The sequence below is a fragment of the Toxotes jaculatrix genome, chromosome 7 (assembly GCF_017976425.1).
Source record: "Toxotes jaculatrix isolate fToxJac2 chromosome 7, fToxJac2.pri, whole genome shotgun sequence".
Classification (NCBI taxonomy): domain Eukaryota; kingdom Metazoa; phylum Chordata; class Actinopteri; family Toxotidae; genus Toxotes; species Toxotes jaculatrix.
In genome coordinates, this window is record NC_054400.1 from 28,248,546 (window position 1) to 28,267,018 (window position 18,473).

The following is an 18,473-nucleotide window of genomic DNA, read 5'->3' on the forward strand; positions in this document are numbered from 1 at the left end:
GTGAAACACAAGCAGTTTTAATAATATTCTCCAGAGGATAGTCTGTAAAAGAATATGATTTGACCCAAAGGCTGTCTCAGGATGGTGTGTGGTGTCTATGGTCTTTTCCTTCACACTGAGGTGTGAAGTTCTATTGCAGGGAATCATGCTGAGGTGAAGGCTGATTAGCTTTTAGCATAACGTTAGCCCACCAGTCCTCTTTCTCCTCCTCTGGCTCTAGACGCTCAGCAGACTGCAGCAATGGGGAGAATGTGTGCAGAGGTGGGTAGAGTAGCCAAAAATTGTACTCAAGTAAAAGTACTGTTACTTCAGAATAATATTACCTGAATAATATTACCTGAGTAAGAGTACAAAAGTACTTGGTGAAAAAACTACTCAAGTACTCAAGTAGATGTTACTATTGAGTAACATCTGATTTATTTATTGAGCATTCAATCAGACAAAATGACAGAGAGTAGAGAGAGTTTATCTCATCAATAAAATAAGAAAATAAATTAATTAAATTCATAAATAATAAAATAATACCTTAAAATAAAATAATCTTTAGGTAAATGCAAGTACCTCAATAAAAATAAAATCAATGAAATAATAAGAGTACATAAAAAAAATTTACAAAAACATTTACAAAATAACTTAAATTACAGCACAAGTAACACAAATTTCCAAACCTAAATCTACTTTTTCACCGGGCTCAGCAGGCAGAACTAGAACAAGACAGCCCATAAACTCTGTGCATGTGGCTCAGCATAAGGCAGAACAAGGCCATAAACTCTCAGAAACTGTGCGTTTGTGACAAAAAATGCAGAAAGAAACATTTTCACCAAAGAATCACTCAGTGATGTGACTATTAAGCTTCAACAGCAGTTGGCTCTCAGGGTTCCTGCCATGAAGCTGTGATCGTTTAGCCGTGAACAGGAGTCCTTGCATGACTGAAAAGTCTCTCACAGGCTGCAGATGCAGGAAGACCCGTGTTGACTTTGAGTGACAGCTTCTTGATGTGAGGAAAGGTGTGGAGTAGATCCATACCTGCAGTGGACAGACATGAAAGGTACCTCTCCAGCTCTCCTACTTGAGATTTTCCTGACTCCATGGATGCAAAGAAGTCATCTTCATCAGACTGGTTGCTGTTTGTACTGGTGACATCACCCAAGTCGGTGTCGAGGGGATTTCTGATGTAGTCGAGGCCTGTGGCAAGATAAATCATTTTCAAAATAATTACAGTGGGTCTGCACATTATTCTTTCTACTGTATAGGCTGTCAAATTGCTGATGCTTGACATTAAAAGCTACCTGAGTTATTGCCACCCTGTGGTTTGTCACTGACACACTAGTCCTAAATGACAGTAACATTATACAGATTTATATGTTAATTACACAAGTATATTTACCAGCATTTAAGATGTACTCCTCTGTGGTCCAGGATGTTCTGAATCTTGGTAGGAGTATTGCTGCTGCAATCAGCTCAGGGTCTTTCATGATGTCTCCAAAACGTTTCAGGATCCCTCTCTGCAGGGCGTGAACAAGAGGTGTACACATTTTGCAAGATGACTCTAGCCTCTTCAGCTTGTCCTGCAACTGGTACAGTGTTGGCAGCAGGAGGCCCACATGCACAGATGATTCCCCTTGGAGGATATTAAGGGCCATGGCAACAGGCTTCATCACAGCAGCATACTCGACCAAAAATCCCATTTCAGCTGGATTGAACCTATAAAAGATGTAATGACAAAAAATGACTTAAAGATATTTCTGGTGCAATGTATTTATTGTGCATTGTCAATGTTAAATACACAAATAAATAAAAATAAAATAAATTTGTTAAACTATTTCATTCAAATAATCCACAATTATTACATTATCATGCAAAGAAAACTAAGTTACTTGAGACAGTTAGATTCACCCATTAATCAGCAGGGCTCATTTATTTTTATTATTCTTTAGAAATAAAATAGAAGTTTTGTCAACTTACATCTTTATCTTTAATGCTGTGCAGACATTGCGAGTTGCTTGTTCTCCTTGCTCTCGGTGAATGCGCACAATCCTTTCAACAGAGAGGAACAGGGAGCTCCAACGTGTCTGATTGGGTCGGAGAAGCTGCAGCTTGCATTCACGTTCCATTGTTTCATGAGCCATGGTGGACCTGCCAGTTTTATTCCAAAGAGCGTGACATTTTGCAAAAGCAGACCTGGACAGCTTCTTGTACGTTTCGTTGGCAGCTCCTCCTGCAGCAGTGGCATCAACTGTGGATATAAGATTGAGGAGATGGCATGCACACTTTTGTTGCCTTGGAAGTTGGTACTCAAGGCCTGTGTTGTCATCCAGAATAGCAGACACATCTTGATACTCCACCTCTGCTACAAGCCAATGCAGCAAAGTGCCTCTCAAGTGAGGTATTGTCTATCCAGTGATAGGTGACACCTAAGTAGCTACGTTGTCTGGCAGACCAGCAGTCTGTTGTGGTTGCACCATAGTTCACAGCACTCAGCTTTTTGATGATTATACTCTTCTTGTGTTTTGCAGCTTCCTGTATTCTTTTGCATAACGTTTTCCTTGTCATTACTGTAAGAGGTTGCAAGGTTTCTATCATAGTCTTGAACGATGGCGTCTCAACCACAGAAAATGGTTGGTTAGCCTCACACACAAAATTTAGCACTAGCTTGTCAAGCGTTGCTTGTGTTACCCGCCGTGGGGCAGTGATGGCTGTTAGTTTTGCATTTTTCACAGGAGTATCACTGAAAGAGGAGGACTTGCGTTTTCTGTGGGCCTCTAGTAATTCTGTGTACTTGGAGAGTTTGTTGGGGTGAATCCTCTGTGGATAAAAACATATCTCTGAGGCTACAGGCAGATCAAGCTCAGCACAGAGTAGACTCATGTAACCTAACAAGACCGAATTTAGGTCAAACTTACCGCAACATGTTTCCTCAATTTAGACGTTGAGTTTTTGAACGCTGAAATATCAGTTTGTTTTGGGAGACACAGAAGACAACGCATAATGTAACTGCAGTTTCTCACTGTTCGTAAACTAAACATACTTTCAATATGAGGCCAGGGGTGTTTCTCCTTGTCCTCGTCTGCATTGCCGACTGTTGATTGTGCCATTTTTTAGCTATCAAAAACACTCGACCGCAGTAGCCGCAAAACTAACCCGTTCCGCCGCTGAGATTGACTACGGTCACGTGACGAGGCTGCACAATGGCCTAGGGTTACGTTTCATTGGTTAAACACAGTCACGCGGTAGATCCTTGGGCGGAAGTCTCTCTCTGACAAAATAAAAGTAGAGATAGCTTAAAGCTTTATCCAGTACCTTTGATAAAAGTAACGAGCTCAGTGTAGCCTAATGTAGCGGAGTAAGAGTACTGTTTCTTCTTTATAGATCTACGCAAGTAAAAGTAAAAACTACATTGTTTTAAAACTACTCCTAGAAGTATTTTATTTTCAAAAACTTACTCAAGTAAATGTAACGGAGTAAATGTAACTCGTTACTACCCACCTCTGAATGTGTGTTATGGTTTTCAATTCAATACAATTCAATTCAGTTTCGATTTTTTCAGTTTATTTCGGTTACATACATCTTGTAAAATAAACAAAACTCATTTCACACAAATGTCACAGTCAATAACCGAAAAAGGAATAGGCTGACGCACAAAGCCTATTATTGCCTATCCTATACCATCCAAAGAATAACCCAGAATATCAACAGCAAAACAAAGAAAAAAAATAAGAAAAAAAAAATACAAGAATTACATTACACCTACCACATTACACCTAAATTCTCCTTAACTGTTTTGCATTTTATTGACTCTCATTATAGGAATTAATTACTTTGCATTTTAAAGTTTTCTTAAACCTCAACAGGGAACTACATCATTTCAATTCATCTTTAAGTCCATTCCACAATTTGACACCCAAAACTGAAACACATCTATATTTTATTTTTAAACAGTCCTCTTAAATGATAATTTCCTACTCTCAATTTAAATAAAGTCTGAATGGAAATAGGAACACTATTTTTCACCACCCGAAAAAGCACTTCAAGTGTCTGTAAATACACTAAATCCATAATTTTCAAAATAGAGGATCCTATAAACAATTGATTAGTTGGTTGTCGGTATCCAACTTTGTTTATTATTCTAATGGCTCTTTTCTGGAGTTTAATAATTGGGTCTATATTTGTTTTATACCAATTTCCCCATACTAAAGCACAATATGACATGTAAAGCAGAACAAGTGAAGAATACAGTACATGCAGACATTTCTTATTTAACAAATCTCTTACTTTATAAAGAACAGCAACTGATTTAGATAATTTATGTTTGATATAATCTATATGTGGCTTCCAACAGTTTATGATCTATAATCACTCCCAGAAACTTAGTTTCATTTACCCTTTCAATTTCAACACCACAGGTTACTCCTTTCATCTGTGATTCAATATCATTAATTTTTACATGTTGAAATCTGTTGCTTAAATAACTTTTTAACCAACATTGTGCAACACCTCTTATACCATATTGTTCACATTTCTGCAGAAGTAGGGAGTGATCGATAGTATCAAATGCTTTACTTAAATCAATAAACACACCCACAGCATGCTCTTTCTTATCTACTGCTGTAGATATATGTTCTACAAATTCCATCAATGCTAGAGATGTAGATCGATTACTCCTAAAACCGTACTGATGGTCATTTAGTAGCTGATATTTGTCAATAAATAAGAGTTTTTCCAGTATTTTAGAAAATTGAGGTAGCAATGAAACAGGTCTGTAATTTGATACAGTGTGCTTATCACCATTTTTATAAATTGGAATCACTTTAGCTATTTTCATTTTATCGGGAAAAGTACCTGTTAAAAAGGATTTGTTACATATGAAGGTAAATGGTTCAATGACACAATTAATTATTTCTTTTATGAGTGGCATATCAATCGTATTACAATCAGTAGATGTTTTATTCTTAAACTTTTGAACTATTTCTAACACGTCACTTGAACAAACCCCTCCAAGAAACATAGAGTTATAATTATTAATTACTAACAAATTACTCTTTGTTAGCCATGGTTTCCCCTTTTTCATGTCATAGTTTCATGGATTGTCCTATTTCTTTAAGGGGACAGTGTCGATCATAGAATGTCAAAAATGTATCTAAAAATGCATTATATGAGTCATTTATGTCCTCTACATAAACTTCCTTCCAATGATGATTTATAAGTTCTTCTTTCAAAGCTTTAATTGCTTCTGGCGATTTTAATCCAACTAAATTACAAATCTGCCTTTTCGTTCTTGTCTTTAGCTTATTCATTTCTAATACTGCGAAAACTGGTAAATGATCACTTACATCAGTCACAAAGAGTCCACTTTTTATCTTCCCATTAGTTATATTTACAAAAATATTATCAATTAATGTTGCACTGTCCGTGGTTATTCTGCTAGGCTTTAAAATGAATGGATAGAAACTCAAACTGAACATAGTATAAACAAATTCTGCAGTTTTCATATGATCACTTGATTTCAACAAGTCAATATTAAAGTCAGCACAAACCAACATCACCTTGTTATTATGTTTTTCGTATAACTCAGAAATCTTCTCATTAAAAATTGATCAGTACAGGATCCAGCAGTTCTATAAATACAACTAATTAATATTTTCTTAAATCTTTCCACCTTAATTTCAATGGTTAGACATTCCATCAAATACCAGCTGTCATATTACCAATAACCTTACATTTAAAATCAGACATCACAAACAGGGCAACAACCCCTCCCCTTTTGTTGGCCCTGTTCTGTACAAACATTTCATAGCCCTCTAATCCATTCTGCAATTCTTTATCATCACTCAGCCAAGTCTCTGAAACTGCTACTACACACAATTTTTGCTGAAGCTGCTGAAGATAATCTTTTATTTTGAAGAAGTTACTATAAAGACTCCTACTATTAAAGTGGATCAGTGAAAAACACTTAAATTCAAAACTAAACTTATCTTCAGAATAATACTCACAGTTCATATTTATATTCTGGTAGAAGTGGGTTTCTGGATCAATGTCATTTTCTAACTCATATGATTTGTGCTCTTGAAAATCAAAAGCAGAAAATTCTGTGTATTCACACATTCGCTTATAACAAAATTATCACCTACTGAAAATATTTGTTCTCATTTATCTCAACAACAAAAACAAAACAACAAAAGAAAAACCCAACAATAACAACATTATGTTTTCTACTCACAAAGCGAATGACAATGTTTGTTCTTTTGCTTTGGTTTTTTGATATGGTGTAACAACCAGCTATATTTTTACTTGCTAAAGAGATGTTTTTGTTTTTAAAAATCTTCTTGTCTTTTTCTTTGATCACAGCGTTCCGTTGTCACACTTCCTCAATTAAATCCAGTAGGCCCATCTGTTGTTACACCACCTTGCTTAGTTCCTCTGACATAAAGCTCAGAGACTTTTTCACTTCCTCCATATCTTCTGCCAGTTCCTTAGTTGCCATTTCTTTAAATAATTATAGAAAAATGAGGGAAAAAAGAAGAAGAAGAAAAAAAGATCTTGCTGAGATTCCAGGTAATCCAGTAATGCTGGTTGCCAAGCACATGTCATGAAAAGTGCTCAATACTTCAAAATAGCGGAAAATGCTGCTTCAAGTTTAAACTTCACTTTCTTGTAAAGTTAAAAAACTTCACAGAGAGCTTAGATGTCAGACTCTTTTCATGATAATTGAGGGATTGTTCAAGCTGACTAGCACAGTGTGTCTAACCAGCAGTCATCTTGATTCCCATGGTAGAGAATAGTGTGTGTTTGTGTGGAAGCCACGTGAGAAACTCTTCAACTCACGACTACTAACGTTACTGTGAGGCCCAATACGTTAGCGGCAGCTGTCTGTTCCTGTGATAAACATTGGTTATTAAAGTGAAGATGCTATAGCCTGTTTAGTGTTTTTAACGGTTTAATAACTTGAAACAAGGTCGCTGATAATATTGATGGGGAACTAGTCAGTGATAATAGTGTGAAAAGTGTGTGTGTGTGTGTGAGAGTGAGAGAGAGAGAGAGAGTAAAATTCTGGGGGTAAAATTCTGTAGAGTAAAATTCTTGAGGGGATGGCTAGAGAATAGGGTGTGTGTAGGCCACATGAGAAGCTGCAGAAAATGACAGCAAAGCACCGTCTGAGAGAAAACTGTTTGGGCAGTAATGGTCAAGTCAAGTAGGTTTATTGTTTTAGCCATATACAGTGAGACGAAACAATGTTTGACCTTGAACAATTGGTGAGATACACAACTGTTAAAACACATTAGAGACAAGACAGATACAGTATAGTGCACACACACTATTTCGAACCACATACACACACATTGCGCACACACACACAATCATTGGGATCACACATTTCTTGCGCACACATGCACACTGACACACACACACACACTCTAGGACACACATGTACATACACATTTACATAATGTGCAGAAACAACCGTGACATAAAGCAAACAACAACAGTGACATAAGAAAACAATGCTAGACACAGAGCACTGGCAGACAGCAGTTATGGTTGTTTATTAAAAAGTATATATTTGATATATTAGCAGCAAGAAAAAGTGCAGAGTGCTAGTTTGCATTATACGTTGCCAAAAAAGTTAATATTACAGGTTTATTATATTGCACTTTAGGTTGTTTAACAGTCTGACTGCCTGGGGAAAGAAGCTCTTCACCATTCTGGAGGTGGGGGCAGTGATACTGCAGAACCTCCTGCCTGATGGTAGTAAGGTGAAGAGTCCATGGGAGGGAGGGGTAATGCCCTTGACATTGTTCTTGGCTTTGCACAGGCAGCTGTGTTGTAGATGTCTGAGAGGGGGGCAGAGAGGCTCCCGTGATCTTTTCGGCCGTCCTCACAATCTGCTGCAGGGCCTTACAGTCTGCAGCAGTGCAATTACCAAACCATGCTGTGATGGTCTGTAGAATGTTGTCAGGATGGAGGTTGGGAAGTGGGCTTCTCGCAGCCTCCTCAGAAAGTACAGACGCTGCTGGGCTTTCTTTGCAATGTGTTTGGTGTTTTGTGTCCATGTGAGGTCGTCTGTTACGTGCACGTCCAGAAACTTTGTACTCTGGACAATCTCCACTGGCAGGTTGTTGATGCACAGTGGACTGTGTCTGTGTGGGGTCCGTCTGAAGTCAATGACCAGTTCTTTAGTTTTGCCCATGTTGAGGGACAGGTTGTTGTCGCTGAGCGATGTCACCTCCTCTCTGTACAGGGCCTCATTGCCTCCGCTGATCAAACCCACCATGCTTGTGTCATCAGCAAACTTGATGATGAGGTTGGAGCTGTGCGTTGCCACACAGTCATGTGTGAGGAGAGTGAACAGCAGCGGACCGGCTGTTTAACTACCAAGTTATTTAACTTTACCTTTTACCTCTCTGTTTAGACTGGGACCAAATGTTATCTTTTTTTTTTTTCAGAGTAAAATTTTCCAGTCACCTCTCTCATCGCCTGTACCTTATCACCCGGCTTCTGTACCTAAGCCTTAATGTCCCCTGGGTTCACTGGCATGATAACAAACCATTACTGCCACCCTGTGGTCTAATGTGTAATACCACCTGATCATTGCAGCGCTCACTTCTTTAAAGTAAAAACTGCAAAACTGAATCAAGGATGTGAGTTATCTTAACTATTTCACTCTCTGTTCAGCATGATGCTGTAACACATGCATTTTCAAAATATGCCTTGTATGAACTAACCAGTAGATCTGCTAAAAAAAAAGAAAATAACAACTCATCCAAACAAACTGGTGCACACAAAGTCTGTGTGTGCACTCACCCAGTCTCTTAATGACAGATCGAGCCTGTCAGGTTTTCTAATCTTACGTGTAGATCTTGATCACCTGATCATTACAGTCCTCACAAGGACTGTCAGTCCATTTTAATTCCTGAGCGTCCTGAGTGAATAAAAGATGTTTGGCTCGTTGATGTTGACCTGACAGCCCTGGCTGTCACGTTTGATCTAATCTGTCCAAGACTTGTACACATTCGCGCGCACAGGCACAGGCGCGCGAATGTGCACACTGTACACATTCGCGCGCACAGGCACAGGCGCGCGAATGTGTACAGTGTGCGCATGTCTCTGATGATGGCTTTGATGTCCCTCATCAGAGACATGTGTACAGTGTGCGCATGTCCCTTCTTACGTCACAACGTAAGAAGGGCTTTGATGTCCCTTCTTACGTCACAACGTAAGAAGGGCTTTGATGTCCCTTCTTACGTTGTGACGTCAAAATGTGGCATCAAAGGTTGTGGGAAGTTACAAATAGACCTTAAAACCTGCATTTAGCCACTCAGAGCGACATCAAGACAAAAGAAAAGTAAAAGACAGAAGCAAAAGCAGAATCGTTAAAGGCTAGACGACCGCACTGAAAACCACAATCATAGCCACAATGTCACAATCTACGCAAACTCAATCCCGATTTACCAGGGCGGTGATCACACTAGAGGATCTTCAGCCTCTGGTAAAGAAATATATTCCGAAATTTGATATGGACGAATGCAGCATGATCGCCATTGGGCTAATACAAGAGCACTCACTAGCTGTCATGACTGAAATGCTAACCAATCTGGTGCAAAGCTGTTGCAAACTTTTATTGACAAAACTCATGGCTTTGTCTAATGAAGGGTTTGCCACACTAACTCCAGATTGTGTTAGAAACGCGTTGAAAAACTCACATCTTGCGGACTCCCTCTCTGTGAGTTTTGCTGAGGCTTTCCAAATCCCACATACACTTTGTGAGAAGCCTGAAATTCTAGCAGAACGTATTGAGTCAGAAGTGTCAAAGAAATTGAGCTGCCTTGTAGACATTATTTCCAAAACCCAGAATTTACCACCAGATCCTGGGATTTTTTTGAGCGGCAGTATACCCTCTCCACACCTACATGAAATGGTTACTGAAGCGTTCAGATATCTGAAACAATTTTTTGGTTCGTATAAATGTTTTTGTCTGCAGACGTGCTGGGGCTCAACCTCTGTGCAGTCTGCCAGAAAAACACACTCTGTTTCCCCTGAAGCTGTGGCTGCTATTCTTATGAACTGGTCCTATGGAATGTCAGACATGGCAGAGGCCCGTGATGCTGCTTTTAGCATCACAAACCTCATTCAGGAGTTACAAATTTCGTTGCCTGAAAGAGAGAGACTTCCAAGACTTTCTTTTAATGCAATGTTAATTGTTAACCACTTGGAAAAGTATTTCTCTCAATTTTCCATGTCTACAAAAACCCTCACCACTGCCCAAAAGAAAGAACATTTTATCAAGTTTGTCACAGAACAATTTGATGAAATGATGGCAAAGCTGGAGAGTGAGTTTTCAAAAAAAGACCCAGAGTTCCTGGTGAGTCTGACACAGGATTCAGGGTCAAATATGCATGCACCTGACACTGCCACTCCAACAGCGAGTGGCAGTGTTCAAACCAGGTCGGTTACTACCACCATCAAAACAGAGTTTGATTACTTGTATACTATATTGCTCGACCAGTTGGAGAATCCTCTGAAATACACTGAAATAGAGCACAAACAGTATTCACGGAGGCTCGTCAGAAGCATATACGAGCATATAATAGTTACTTCCGAATATCCGATGCCCCAGGTTCCATGTTTCTCTGACCGTGTCATCTCGGCACACGTGGGGATGGTGGATGGCTCTGACCAACACGTTTCTCATGAAGTGCTGTATGCCATGATCAGGGATGCGGTGGCAAAGTTCATGTCACTGGGGAGTCTGTGGATGAAAGAAAAGCTATCATTAACAGCAAGTCAAAGTGAGCAAGTCTTTGGTGCACTAAATGACATCACAAACTTGATCATAGAGACGCTGACCGGACCAGAGAAAAACACCACAAGGTCTTCTGATGCCAGCTGCAGTGAGACTTCATCATGCTCAGTTTGTTCATCACTTGATGCTGCACAAACAGACATGCACAGACAGACCAGACCAAAGGAAAAAACCACCAAGACAAAGACCTCTGAAGCCAGCTGCAGTCAGGCTGCATCACCTAATGATGCTGCTCAAATACCCAAGGCAGCTAATGATTGTGATATAGACTTAGAATGCCGCTTTGTCTTAGTTGACACCTATTTACGTCTGCGTGCAACTTTCAGGAGGCTCTACTCAGCTTTAAGATCACTACTGTGCAGCTGTACAGGATCAGATTGCGTTATTGACCCCGAACCCTAAAACCATGTCTTATGCTTCAAATTAACATTTAAAAACATGAACCCCCCCCCCCCCCCCCCCCCCCCCCAACACTCCCTCCCCCATCACTATGGGTTTACTCCGGGTGCTCCGGTTCCCACCCCCCCCCCCCCACCCCCCCAAAAAAAACACACCCCATACCCCACCCCAACACTCCCTTCCCCATTACTGTGGGTTTACTCCGGGTGCTCCGGTTTCCCCACATCCCCCCCACAAAAAACACACCCCATACCCCACCCCAACACTCCCTTCCCCTTTACTGTGGGTTTACTCCGGGTGCTCCGGTTTCCCCACATTTCCCCTTCAATAAAAATTTCAAAATATATATATATATTTTAGTTATGTTTTTTTCCTCTAGACTCAGGTTGATTGTGATTAAAAGAAGTGCATGTTTAATTTTCAACATAGTACAAGATGATGGACAACACACACTGTGTTCCAATAAAGCTTCTGAAAAACTGTTGAGAAAGTGTTAATGGATAAAATCACCAGGCAAATATGTGTTTTTGGTTAATCTTGTGAGTTACACATGACAATGATAAATAACATAATTAGAACTGAGAGATGGGCTGTGAACTGCAGCACAGAGGCCTAATTGTCATGAGACGACCTCCCACAACTGTGCGCAGTGTGGAGTGGAGACCACCTTCTACTCTGAGTCTGTCAATCAGCAGTAAAACGCCACTAAATGAACACAGTGAGGTTTACAATGCAAGCAATCACTCATTCAGTCAGTGAGTTCATCCCGACTTCATAATCTGATGACATTAAGGTTGAAGAAACACGGTTGATGCTTCATCTCCCCTGATAGGATTAATATACTGATTCCTTTAGAACAATTATTTATTTCATTTCAGATCTGAGCACTTTAGGAAATGTGTTCTTCACTATTTGTTGCTTTTTATTTGTCCATTGCAGCTAACACCCGACATCTGTGACGACTGTACTTAATGCTTGTGTGAGTCTGTGTGAAACACAAGCAGTTTTAATAATATTCTCCAGAGGATAGTCTGTAAAAGAATATGATTTGACCCATCTCTAAAATCAGTGCATCTTGTACCTGGCAGTCCTGTCTGGCTCTTCATGCCTTCTGCCCTTCATTCCCCTGCCCACTGCTTTCACTTCTTGTGTCAATGGATTGTTCTCATTGTTGAAGCAGTGTGTTTGGGACTGTAATAAGTCCCTCTCTTTATTGAATTTAGGAAAATTTACATTCAAGCAGCCCCAGCAAATTCAAAGACATCAGTTAGTTCTCATCCTAAAAGCCATATACATAGTATAAAGTGAGATGAAATGTTTCACCAGGAACTGTATCTTTCCTCTCGCAGATCTGAACACTTTAGGAAACGTTCACTAAACCTTTGAAATTTAGCCTAATCTGTCTTTTCAATTAACACACAATAAAAATGTAGGTAAAATCTTCTGAGTATAATGATTACAGTCTGTCCTTTTTATAGATCAGTGCTGTTTTGTCTATCAAAACTTTAATTTTCTGTTTGTAGTTTGCCATGTAGTGCAGAAAATCTGACTCCTACTCCAGGATGATCTTCCTTTGTTTTTTCATCTGGCTCTTGAATTCATCAGGAAGATGTCACCAGTGGACACTTGGACCACTTATCATGGTGGAGAAGATTTCCAGGGCATTCGAACCAAAATCCATTTATTGACAACTTATTAACATTTACAGCTCTTGACGTAAATGCTCAGCAGCTGTAAGGACTGTGGGAAATAGAATACAGTATAAATTTGCTAATGTGGCTCAGTCTTTCACGTCTATGAATTAAAGAACAATTCCACAATTTATTGCTTCTTCCCTGGTTTACTGCTTTACATCACCAGGTAATAGGGGTGTGCCCCCCTACACTAAAACAGAATCTATTTTTAACGCGGAATATCGCGGAATTTGACATAATTTGAGTGCAATGTTGTTTTCGTGTGGAATAGGAACGTGTGTCTGGGGAAAACTGCACAGAGGGAAGCAAATCTGGGTGGCACAACAAGCCCCTTCCACAGACTAAGCCCCTTCAAAACAATGTAAACATGGCGAAGCGGCTGCCTACGGCTCTGTGTTCGTCGGCGAAAAAACTGCGAAACTCGACGCGAACTGCTCGGCTCTGTACTGAGGGGTTAGCGCCGAGTGTTGCATATTCTGTCAACACTCCGTTGACTGGAAACGGAAGAATACGCGCAGTGACCATATAGTGTCCAAAATCCATATGAGAAACAATCTGGCTGACATGCACATACAGTAAGATTTAAAAGGATTACTTTCTGGACATGTAAATAAAGATATCAGATTGTAATAGAAGTGGAAATATTGTCAATTTCCTTTCCCTATTTTTTCTTTTCTTTTTTAACATGTTTTTTTCATGTACATGTTCATAATAAAATAAATCTGAATCATGTCAGTACAGCCACACAATATATATTTTTAGTATTATTATTGTTTTTAATCTACATCAATTAATGAAACAGGCATTACATGTGCGAGCTAATGCATTTTTCTTCTTTTATCAGAGGAGTTAGAAAAGAAAAGAGATAAACGTGTTTTACTTCAATGAATGGATATGTAAAAATATACATTATTTTACAAGTAACTGAGAAAAGAAACATTCTATGTGGGGAAAAAAAGATTAATCGAGATGCATCGATAATCGGGGAATAATCGAATCGTAGCACTGTGAATCGTAATCGAATCGAATCGTGAGGTAACTTAGATGGCACACCCCTACCAGGTAACATTTGTGCTTTTAAAGCACCAGTTCAACAGAGAAATGCAGTATTAGTCCTTATTCTCTTTATTTCTGAGAGTGTTGGTTGGTTTAACACTTCAGTTTTCAAACAGATTAACACACACACACACACACATATGTATATACTAATTTCACAACTTCATATTTCAGACAACTTATAAACGTAGTCAGACCCACATCACTCCCCCAGAGTTTTGCCTTTTTCAGTTGAGAACAGCTGTTTGCTTTGACTGGAAATCACATAAAATAATAATGAATGAATCGATGACAGCAGTGACAGTGAACCAAACAGTAAATGGTCTGAAAGAAGCCAGTCATCAAAAAATGGTCTTCTTTGGTCAAACTCAACCATCATGTGACTGTTGGAGCTCAAGCTGCTACACATTACAGAATGAGGTTTTAAATGTAACATTCAACAACAGTTTCAGCATTAGATTTTTTTTTTTAATGCATGTAAACAAAACCACATGCAAATATTAGACACAAGATCTTTTAAATGGTCAGTATGCTGTACGTAGATACTTGAAGTTTTACTTGCGTACTTGCACTTTTTTGGTCATAAGGAAAAAACACATAGTAGAACTTAATCACCTAGAAATCCTCTGAGGTAACATCAACAAACCAAACTTCTGGAAGGCGATGAATATCACAGGTACCAAAGAAACAAGAGGATGCAACATTAGTCAGACCAGAGACTTTGTTCTCTGGACAAGCTCACTTTAAGATGTTTAAGAGACATAATTTGTATTTAAATACATTAGCTTGTCACCTCCCGAGGGGCAGATAAGTGTACAGTATATGTGTACCTTTGACAAAGAATTTTATATGTAAAAACAACCGGAATTTACAGTGTCTGAGTTAGTGGTGATGAACTATATGCTTTCCATCCTGGTTTTGGGATTTAGGCTTTTAAGAAAGACAGTTTTATAGACACATGTTGCTTATTGTATCTTTAATAGCATTTTACCCTCCCATTCCAGGTGTTCTGTGCACAGTGGCAGCAGACAAGTGTCTCTCATCTCCCTGCAACAATGGTGGCACATGTCTTGACCACCTGGGCGACTACGTGTGCTTGTGCCCCAAAGGACCAGTGTGGTACATGGGCAAAAACTGCGATGAGCTGTATGATGCCTGTATCACGGCAACTTGTGCCAACTGTACCAGTGAACCTGGGACTAATGAGTTCACCTGCCACTGCCCAGACGGCTTCACAGGACTCAACTGTACCCAGGATGTAGATGAATGTCACAGCAACCCCTGCAATGATGTCAAGTCCTACTGTGTCAACGGGATCAATGGATATTCCTGCCACTGTCCCATTGGATTAGGAGGGGGCGACTGCCAGGAGAATGTGACCACTTGTTCAGAGGAAACATGCCAGAATGGCGGCACCTGTATGGACATCCCGGACTCTGGGCACCAGTGCCAGTGTGCTGCTGGGTACCAGGGGACGAACTGTGAGGAGAACATCGATGAGTGCCGGTCTGAGCCCTGTCAGAATGGAGCCATCTGTAAAGACGGGGTCAACGCCTACCAGTGTTTCTGTGTGCCTGGATTTCAAGGCTACCACTGTGATTTGGATATCAATGAGTGTGCGTCCCGACCCTGTCAAAACAACGGCACATGTCTGGACGAAGTGGATCATTATAAATGTGAATGTGCGCCAGGCTTCAAAGGTAAGACGCTGTGGAGAGTATGTCAGGGTTACAACTGGATGGGTTTTTGATGGAGAAATTTATGGGAATTTATCACATATTCTTTGCTAATAAGCTGACATTTGATATGAACACATTTGTCCATTTTCAGTTTCAAGTACCATGAACTTCCCCTATTTTGTTCATTTCAAGGTGAAAAAACAACTAAAACAGTAAGGAAAATACTAATTCTAACTGACTAATTACCTCCACTAAGAGGGTTTCATTTTCCTTTGTGTCTGATTGTTTATTGGTAAGATTATGCAAAAACTAATGAGCCGATTAGCACCAAACCCATTCAGTTCTGGGGCAAATCTTTATTTGCCCCAGAACTGATTATTAGCCATGATTTTTAAAATTTCTTGTGCCTGAGCTCTGGTGTTTTCCAGGCAGTTCTAGTTTTGTTAATTTGATCTAGTTTTAAAACCTCTATTTGGTGCATTCTCCTTGATAAATGTATCTTAAGTATGATTAAATAAGGGTGTGGGAGTCAAGGTGGTGGATAAGTGTGTGGTGCATTGGACTTTCATGCTGGAGACCAGAGTCTGTGTCCTGTTGCAGATCTGATTTTATATTAGGATCCTGTAACATCTCTTGACCCCCCAGAATAACCTTATGACCTCTTGCAATTTCCTGGGAACTAGGAGTGTAGTTACCACTTACTGATATTGTAGAAAAAATTGCAGAAAAGATTTTGAAATGCTAATAGCAGATGTAAAAAGAAAGCAAAGCAAAACAAACAACAAACAAACAACAAACAAAATTAGTTCAAGAGTCAATCTGGTTCCTGTGTAAAACTTAATTTTCTTTGTGGTGTGTTTGGAGTAAGATTTGATTAATATGGTCAGATCACTTTATGCTATTATCTGGTATATTTGTGATTCTGGAATGAGAATCTACATTTGGTGGATTATAGATTAGCACAGCCAGTACAGACTTAGATCATTTCCGTCAGTAGTCCCTAGAACCATTCAATGTCTCTCAATGTCTTTGTCTGCTGACGAGGTTGGCCCACAGCTCAGTTTTGCTCCAAGGCCCACTAGAGCAAAGGTTTTCAAACTGTGAGGCTCCCCTCCACACACATGGCAAGAGACTGAATGGCTCAGTTTTAGCAGCATCGGTATTGCTGTTGTCTGTCTTCAGCTGAGCTCTTGGCAGCTACAGTGTTACTGTGCTGTATCTGTCCGTGTGCTAAGATAATTAAGTGTGTTGCCAATCTCATGCCTTGGCCCACTGCCATCCCTCCTCTGTTCCCACCAGGGATTAACTGCGAGGTGGAGATCGATGAGTGCGAGGCACAGCCCTGCCAGAACGGCGCCACCTGCCGAGATTACGTTACCGCATACAGGTGTGAGTGCATGGCCGGCTTCCAGGGCCGAGACTGCGAGGTCAACATTGATGAATGTGCCAGCGTGCCCTGTCTGAATGAGGGCAAGTGCATAGATGGGGTCAACAGGTAGGATTACACATCTGCATGTTCATACTGTCAGCATTTACACACAGACAACTTTAGTATCGTTAGAATGATTTGAGTGTTTGAAAGACAGTGCAGCCTCATGAATGAACAGTTACACGTGCCGATACATACAGTGGGTGAATGTAGTACATCTGAAATACGATGATTATGTACATATAAACGAGGTCTGACAAACAGACCATGGGTATTTGAGTTTTAGAAGTAACAACATGTAGACCTGCACCACTGAGGCTGACAGATTTGTCAGCTGATGAGATGTTGATCACCTGAAACTTAATATTAGTAAGACAGAAGAGATGCTGAACTCTGAAAAAATAAATCAGCTGATTTCTATATCCTTTTTTTTAATCTTAAAAACTTATGGATATTAGTTCTTTTCGGAGTTATACATTTGTGTAATATATGAGATATTTTTAAAAAATCTCTTCATATGCATTACCTGTTTTGTTCATCTTGTTTTTAGGTGCTTTAGGTAGCCTCAGTTAGTTATCACATGTATAACATAGAATAGGTGCTAACTGCTCTATGCTTGTCTGTAATTCTGGCAGTGTTTACACTTCCCTCTCACGTTGAGCCTTGTAAAGCCGATGTGTCATCCAGCAGTGTGTTGTGTCAGCGTGAGGCTGCATGGCAGACATTAAAGTTGACCAGGGATTAGAATTAATCCACTTACTGTCAGTCATTGTTATGAGTCATTAAATGGCTGGAGTTGCTGGGAATACCTGGTACAGCTGTGGAATCGATTGGAACAGCAGGGTGTGAGGGGCATGGAGGAATGAAGGATGTTATTTTTTATCATGCTTCGAGGCAAACAACAGATGAAAAATGGTCCAGGTGACAGCAGATAGATAGATACATAGAGTAAGTCTGGACAGGAAGATTAAGATGTTAGATGCCCCTCAGATCAGCTCCTCATCAGCTGGCCTCTTCATAAAATATGTTTCTAAACATTATATCATCATTGAATATTTAAAATGAGACCATGTACCTTCTGAAAGAAGACAATACACATTACTTTTCTTACAAATGAAAAGATGAATTGACAGACAGTAAAATACACTTGTTTAATTCGGTACTCTCAGGGGGTTTGTTCCTGATTGGTCTGATATGACCCGTAGCTTATGGTTCATAATGTTTGCTAAGTTTAGGTAGATGCTGTTTTGTAACTGATACTATGTTATGGGTCTTCACTCCTTGTGCTACTGTTACAGTATATTTTAGGATGTCACAGATAAACAGTTTACAAGATTAAAACCACTAAACACTGGCCGTCCTGTCTCTGTCTGTCTAACTCTGGGTTTTCCTCTCTCATCTGATTGGTCAGCAGTTGG

General features: G+C 39.8%; 2 protein-coding genes across 3 annotated transcripts in view; one reads left to right on the forward strand and one right to left on the reverse strand.

Annotated features, from left to right (window-relative positions):
* Positions 1-18,473, forward strand: part of LOC121185099 (protein crumbs homolog 1-like) — a 55,564-nt gene that overhangs the window by 23,350 nt on the left and 13,741 nt on the right. Inside the window, exons 2-3 of the mRNA XM_041043085.1 lie at positions 14,952-15,647; positions 16,926-17,121. Coding sequence (XP_040899019.1) covers positions 14,952-15,647; positions 16,926-17,121 — 892 coding nt within the window. The remainder of the gene's footprint in view (positions 1-14,951; positions 15,648-16,925; positions 17,122-18,473) is intronic.
* On the reverse strand, positions 384-3,139 carry LOC121185101. Of its 2 annotated transcripts, XM_041043091.1 has the most exons (4): positions 2,904-3,139; positions 1,966-2,236; positions 1,388-1,704; positions 384-1,185 (listed from the first exon to the last, which is right to left on the reverse strand). In XM_041043091.1, exons 2-4 carry the CDS (start codon positions 2,127-2,129, stop codon positions 902-904), a joined length of 765 nt encoding a protein of 254 aa, XP_040899025.1. In that variant the 5' UTR covers positions 2,130-2,236; positions 2,904-3,139; the 3' UTR covers positions 384-901. The 2 variants fall into 2 exon arrangements, with proteins under 2 accessions (XP_040899025.1, XP_040899024.1); XM_041043090.1 differs by having other exon boundaries at positions 1,966-3,139.